Raw genomic sequence first — 6,969 nt, 5'->3', positions numbered from 1 at the left:
GGGTGCCTGTAAAGAGGGACCTGGGGAGCCCCCGTAGGGTGACCAGAGGTCTGGGGACCTGGTGACCAGGAAAGGGTGCAGGCAGAGGTGTGCAGAGAGGCCAGGGTACTTGGTTTCATCATCACTGTGGCTCAGATAAGGCCCTGCCAACTGGAAGCAGTGTCAGTGTGACAGAAGGGGCTACGTGGCTGAAGAGGTAGGCACGACAGTGTGTCCACAGTGTCGGACCATGCCAGGCACAAAACGGTTTCAACGTGTGATTGAGACCCCGGAGCCTGGCAAGTGGGAGGTGAGACCCTTTCTCCCTGTTGGCCTTCTGTGCTGATTCCTAGAATCCTGTCTCATCTGGACTTCCCTGCACCCTGGGTTTCTGCTTTCCCCGTCCTCCTTCCCATCTTCCTTCCTGATTTTCTTTCTTTGATAGGCCCAGAGTACCAAGTGCAGGCTAAATCATTTTTGTGTGTGTGTGTGTGTGTGTCCCAACACTGTGCCTGCTGCCACACCCACCTCCAGTTCAGCAGATGTGAGTGAGGCTCCCTGCCATTGACCTTGTCCCCCCTTCCCTCTAGTTGTCTGGGTATGAGGCAGCCCTGCCCATCACAGAGAAGTCAAACCCACTGACCCGGGATCTGGACAAAGCAGATGCCGAGCAGACTGTTCGATTGCTGGGGCAATGTGATGCTGAGATCTTCCAGGAGGAGGGACAAATCATGCCCACATGCCAGGCGACCCAGACGCATCCCCTGGACACTGCAAGTAACGATGCCCACTGCAGCGCCACCCCACCTCAACCTCTGCCCTCTCAGACCATGGTTTGGGAGTCCCTCCCCCTCCCCCCCCCCAACCACTGTCATTTTCTTGGCTGTTGATGCCTGCCTGTTGCCTCCAGTGAGTCAACTCTGACCACCATGGTATAAGCGGCTGGAAAAGTTCAGGAAGTGCTGAAGGTACCAACTCTCCACCTGCTCCCTGCTTAAATTCGTGTTTCCCTCTACTTTTCTCTCTTCTTGGTCTCTATTTTTCCCTTTTATAAACTTCTATATCCTTATTGTCATCTTATTAATCAACAGTAATTATAATAACTATTACTGCATGATACTATATAATTGACCACGTACTTTCACACCCATTACCTTCACAGAAACCTGTAAAGTTGGTGTTACTGTCTCCATTACTTTTCGGATGGGAAAAGAAAGACTTAAGATAATCACAGTAGCTTTTGCCCAAATACACGCAGCTAGTAATTGCCAGATAATGCTGCTTCCTATCTGTGACAAAGCTGCTTTCCGTCCTTTCTGCAATAAGTGAGGGTTTTGGGGTTTTTTTGGCTGCGTTGGGTCTTTGTTGCTGAGCGCAAGCTTTCTCTAGTTGTAGCGAGTGGGAATTACTCTTCGTTGTGGTGCGCAGGCTTCTCACTGCGGTGGCTTCTCTTGTTGTGGAGCACGGGCTCTATGCATGCGGGCTCAGGAGTTGTGGCTTGCGGGCTTAGTTGCCCCGCAGCATGTGGGATCTTCCTGGACCAGGGATCGAACCCGTTTTCCCCTGCCCTGGGAGGTGGATTCCTAAGCACTGCCCCACCAAGGAAGTCCAGTAAGGGTTTGAATAAGTAGCTAAACCAGAGTTGGGGATCAGACTGAAGTTTCTTTCTCAAAACCAAGGTTCTTTCTGCTACACCATATTCTCTATGTTCTGTTCGCTTTGGGGATAAGAGGGGGCTTCTGTTACCAACCAAAAAGAGAATATGCTTCTCCCAACCTGAGCTGGGTCCTGGAGACCTAGGCATTTTTCTTTTCTCAGGAGCCTGAGGGGGGCGCTGGTGGGACTGAGTGGAGGGATACCTCTGGCAGGATGGCATTCCTCAGGTCGGTGAGTACCTTGATCGCCGGTTTTGCTCTCCGCCTTCTTGGAGTGAACCTCAGGACCATAAAGCTCTTCATAGCTAAGCTCCTAGGTGGACCGCCTCCAGCTCCGGCTCTCTTTCTTCTCCAAAAGCTAGATCTCAACATGGAGTCCCATTTCTTCTGAGCCCATCTGAGCCCCACCAGTCTATTGCCAATGTCTCTACATCCCACACACCCCTAATCCATCATCTCCAAACAGCATATTTGAGAGTCAGATTCCAAGCAGTACTGGCTTAAGCACTGACCTAAGAGAATCATTATACAGCCTCTACCCTCAAGGTGTTGAAAATCCAAGATAATTGTTCCTTCGCTGTCATTACTACTTCATGTTCTCTACGACTTGGCAGGTCTCCTTTAACCAGCTGATGAAAGGTCTAGGACAGGAACCTCTTTACACCTACCTCGTTGCAGGAGGTGACAGGTAAGCCAGGCTGGCCTATGAATATTTTGTTTGGCCTAACTAGTGTCTTTTAGAAACTGAATTTGAATGCTTTCAGGTGGAGATGGTGTCCGGTTTGCTCTCCACTTCACGTACTTATGTTGCCTGACTAGCCCTCATAGGTATTGAAGTTTTTCAACCCTACAGAGTGTTTATCATGGTGCCCAACAAATAGTAGGTGCCCATTCAGTGATAGTTTTCTCTTCATTTCCTTCTCTCAAAGCAGCCCTAATAAACCATAGGTTTCTGCTTCCCAAGCAGTGCCACTGACCTTGAGTCTGTCCTCTTAGGTCTGTGATGGCCTCTAGGGAGGGGATGGAAGATAGTGCCCTGGATGGGATCGAGGAACTGAAGAAGTCTGTGTTTTCCACTGACACTCAACCAGAGACCTCTGTCTGTTCCTTCTCGTGGGGACATCAAAGCCCCAACATCCAGCCAAAGCCCATCCCCTGCCTCCTCCCTGCCCCCCAACTCCCTTCCAGCCACCCCCCACCTCATCCTGGCCCTGACATCCCCACACAATGTGTTTATACCCTAGAATCCTCTTGGTGGCACTACCTCACCCATCCTCCTCTCCTAGGTGGCTGCTGGGAAGAAGAGGGTGATTGTCATCGACATTTCAGCGGGACTCTCTATGAGTGTGAAGACGGGCTGGGTGGATCAATTTTATAGGAAGGCAGGGAGTAGGAGTGGAACAGCATGGAAGATAAATCAACGAGATTTATCTAGATTTATCTAGAAAACAGACAGGGCTTGTGTAAGGAATTTTGATTCTACTCTCACTAATTAGGATCCAGTTGCATGAATGTGAGACAAGGTGGGGAAGGGATCTTATCCCACAATAACTGTGTGCCCATCCATTCAACAACCAAAACAGATAGAGTAGTCCAGGGCTCAGCAAACTATGCGGGCAGGTCAATCCAGCCGCTCCCTGTTTTTGTCAATGAAGTTTTACTGGAACTCAGCCATTTGTGTTTACATATTATCCATGGCTACTTTGACGCTTCAACGGTAAGACTGAGTCATTGGACAGAGATCGTAGGGCCCACAAGCTTAAAATATTTGCTTTCTAGCTCTTTACAGAAAAAACTGACCCCAGACTAGTCCCTTGCTACTTAACGTGTGGTCCTTACACCAGCAACATCAGTATCACCTGGGATCTGTTAGAAATGCAGAATATCAGGCCTCCCCACACCAGACCTACTGAGCCTGAATCTGCATTTTAGCAAGATTCCCAGGTGGTTTGTTTGACATGCACTGGGCTAGATGACCCTGAGTTTCCTCTCAGCTGTGCAGCTCGGACACTCTGAATTCACTGAGCAGGACCTGGACTCCAGCAGATGTGGAACGAGGCACACAAGGAGAGCAGGACACTGACCTCATGGAGCTGACAGTTTAGTTCTGTATTTTCAGACTTTACCACGCAGAAGATTTCCATGGGAGAACCTGTTAGAAATGTAGGTCTAGGGAATTCCCTGGCGGTCCAGTGGTTAGGACTCAGCGCTTCCACTACCAGGGCCCCGGGTTCAATCCCTGGTCGGGGAACTAAGATCCCATAAGCTGCACGGTGTGGTCGATAATAATAATAGTTAATTAATTTTAAAAAAATGTAGGTCTATGGGGTCTCCCCTTCAGATTCAGATCCAGTAGATTTTAACTGGGCCCAGAATCTGCACTTAAACAAGCATGTGCGGGGCATTCTGATGTACGTGGGCCTCGGGCAGAACTAGAGTAACCCCCCTCATCGAACCCTCCTCTCTCTCCCTACCACCAGGCTCCCTCTGTGGCAGGCCACATGGACTACTGCATGGATAACCCAGCGGTCTTTTTGCCAGTCCTGATTGGTTTCAACCCAGTGAGCATGGCCAGGTGAGCCTTCTGTAATGAAAAGTCCTACGCAGACCTTCTGTAATGAAAGGTCATGGCCAGTCCCCTGGGGGAGGCTGGGAGGGAACCTGTGAAAATCTACAGGATAGTCACAAAGAAGAGGTCAGGGCAAATATGCTCTTGTTCACCAAATCTCAGAATATTAAAGTAAATAAAGGTGCAAACGAAGCAACTGACAAAGGATTAATCTCCAAAATATACAGGCAGCTCAATATCAAAAAGACAGACAACCCAATCCAGAAATGGGCAGAAGATCTAAATAGATATTTCTCCAAAGAAGGTATACAGATTGCCAACAAACACATGACAGAATGTTCAACATCACTAACCATTAGAGAAATGCAAATCAAAACTACAATGAGGTATCACCTCACACAGGTCAGAATGGCCATCATCAAAAAGTCTACAAACAATAAATGCTGGAGAGGGTGTGGAGAAAAGGGAACACTCTTGCACTGTTGGTGGGAATGTAAACTGATACAGCCACTATGGAGAACAGTATGGATGTTCCTTAAAAAACTAAAAATAGAGCTACCATACAACCCAGCAATCCCACTACTGGGCATATACCCTGAGAAAACAATAATTCAAAAAGACACATGCACCCCAGTGTTCATTGCAGCTCTATTTACAATAGCCAGGACATGGAAGCAACCTAAGTGTCCATCGACAGATGAATGGATAAAGAAGATGTGGCACATATATACAATGGAACATTACTCAGCCATAAAAAGAAATGAAATTGAGTTATTTGTAGTGAGGTGGATGGACCTAGAGACTGTCATACAGAGTGAAGTAAGTCAGAAAGAGAAAAACAAATACCGTATGCTAACACATATATATGGTATCTAAAAAAAAAAAGTGATTCTGAAGAACGTAGGGGCAGGACAGGAATAAAGATGCAGACATAGAGAATGGACCTGAGGACACAGGGAGGGGGAAGGGTAAGCTGGGACGAAGTGAGAGAGTGGCATGGACATATATACACTACCAAATGTAAAATAGATAGCTAGTAGGAAGCAGCTGCATAGCACAGGGAGATCAGCTCAGTGCTTTGTGTCCACCTAGAGGGGTGGGATAGAGAGGGTGGGAGGGAGACGCAAGAGGGAGGAGATATGGGGATGTGTGTATATGTATAGCTGATTCACTTTGTTATACAGCAGAAACTAACACACCATTGTAAAGCAATTGTACTCCAATAAAGATGTTAAAAAAAATAAAGTAAATAAAGGGTGTTCCTAAGCTTAGGAAGTATTTTTTTGGTTGGTTAATTTGCATATTCTCTCATTTCAGAAAGGATTGAAGGCAGCTTATAAAGGATACATAAAATATAAGAAAGCATACATTTAAAATGGAATGAAGAGGCAAGGAAAACATGGGTCAGAGGATAGAATGGGCTCAAGAAAATGCATACCATAAAGATCTGTGCTTTCATCTGAGGTGGGTCCCAAGCATCTTTTCAAAGAAGGAATACTGGGTACAGACTGGCCTCCTAGTCTCCTTTGCCTAGCTCCCTTATTTTAGGCCCTTTCTCCTTCATGCCAGGAGCCCCTTTGGTCCCCTCTGGCTACTCACATCTCCCACCCTGTTCCTCTTTCCTGAGATCCCTGTGCCTCCAAGTCACCTCCCTCTTATTCTCTGTCTAAATGGCCACTTCGATCTCAAAGAAGGCCAGCATATATTTTTAAATTTTTTTATTGGAGTATAGTTGATTTACAATGTTGTGTCATGAAGGCCAGCATATTAAACCAATAATGCTCAGGTGTGATTCTGTGGATGCACTGCCTTGGGAGTGTTAATAAGGAAGATTCTTGTATGAGAGGTCTGATGTTGTAGGTTTGAGGTAAGGCCGGAAATACCTAATTTTTGCAAGCATCCTTGGAGATTCTGATGCACAGCCAAGCTGGGGAAACTCTGCTAAATAAACCATTGGAGGGGGCCACCCAATGAAGCTGAGGGCTTCCTGTCACTGGAGGTATTTCAGCGAAGGCTTGCTGACTACTCAAGAGCAGCTTTGTGTGTATTTAGTGTGGTCTTGGGGAGACGGACAGCTGAGTTCCGGGAGGCTTTTTCAGCTCCCAGACTCCAGGCATGTAGTGTAATTCATACGAAGGTATAAATGATCTCTTTTAATGGAGGGCTTTCCTCACCGAAAATGTATCTGCTGCAGTGGATGCTAATTTCAGGGACCGTGACTAAGTGAAATGAAGGATTTCAAACAATGTAGGCGTGGAGATCTTCCAGTTGTTCCTTAAATCAGTGGCTCCCAAACTTGGCTGGTCTTCAGAGTCATCTGGGAAGCTTTTTAAAAATACAGATTTGGGGGCTCCACTCCAGAACTACTGAAGCTGACTCTCAGGGTGGGTGTGGAAACCAGAAATAGGTAGTTATTAAAAAAAAAACAAACCTCCCCAGGTGATTTTGATGACCTGCCAAGTCTGGGGATCTCAGTTTTCAACCACACAATAAACACTGTTGCCTCTCTCTGCAGAGGAGACATGGCAATAGGACCTGTGCAAGGACCAGGACACAAGAAAGTTCTGGGGCTTCCCTGGTGGCGCAGTGGTTGAGAGTCCGCCTGCCGATGCAGGGGACACGGGTTCGTGCCCCAGTCCGGGAAGATCCCACATGCCACGAAGCGGCTGGGCTCGTGAGCCATGGCCGCTGAGCCTGCGCGTCCGGAGTCTGTGCTCCGCAACGGGAGAAGCCACAACAGTGAGAGGCCCGCGTACCACAAAAAAA

The 6,969-nt window shown here is 47.5% G+C and overlaps 1 protein-coding gene across 1 annotated transcript in view; it reads left to right on the top strand.

The window, feature by feature from the left end:
- The first annotated feature begins 229 nt into the window (after positions 1-229).
- GCKR (glucokinase regulator) overlaps positions 230-6,969 on the top strand; it is a 21,184-nt gene continuing 14,444 nt past the window's right edge. The window contains 8 exon segments of the mRNA XM_024764450.1: positions 230-289; positions 570-736; positions 890-947; positions 1,798-1,866; positions 2,249-2,322; positions 2,631-2,700; positions 2,921-2,980; positions 4,115-4,209. Coding sequence (XP_024620218.1) covers positions 230-289; positions 570-736; positions 890-947; positions 1,798-1,866; positions 2,249-2,322; positions 2,631-2,700; positions 2,921-2,980; positions 4,115-4,209 — 653 coding nt within the window.

This window comes from Neophocaena asiaeorientalis, unplaced genomic scaffold (assembly GCF_003031525.2).
Source record: "Neophocaena asiaeorientalis asiaeorientalis breed wild unplaced genomic scaffold, Neophocaena_asiaeorientalis_V1.1 scaffold345, whole genome shotgun sequence".
NCBI classification, from domain to species: domain Eukaryota; kingdom Metazoa; phylum Chordata; class Mammalia; order Artiodactyla; family Phocoenidae; genus Neophocaena; species Neophocaena asiaeorientalis.
The sequence above is the reverse complement of the archived record's forward strand: the minus strand, read 5'-3'. Positions and strand labels throughout refer to the sequence as shown.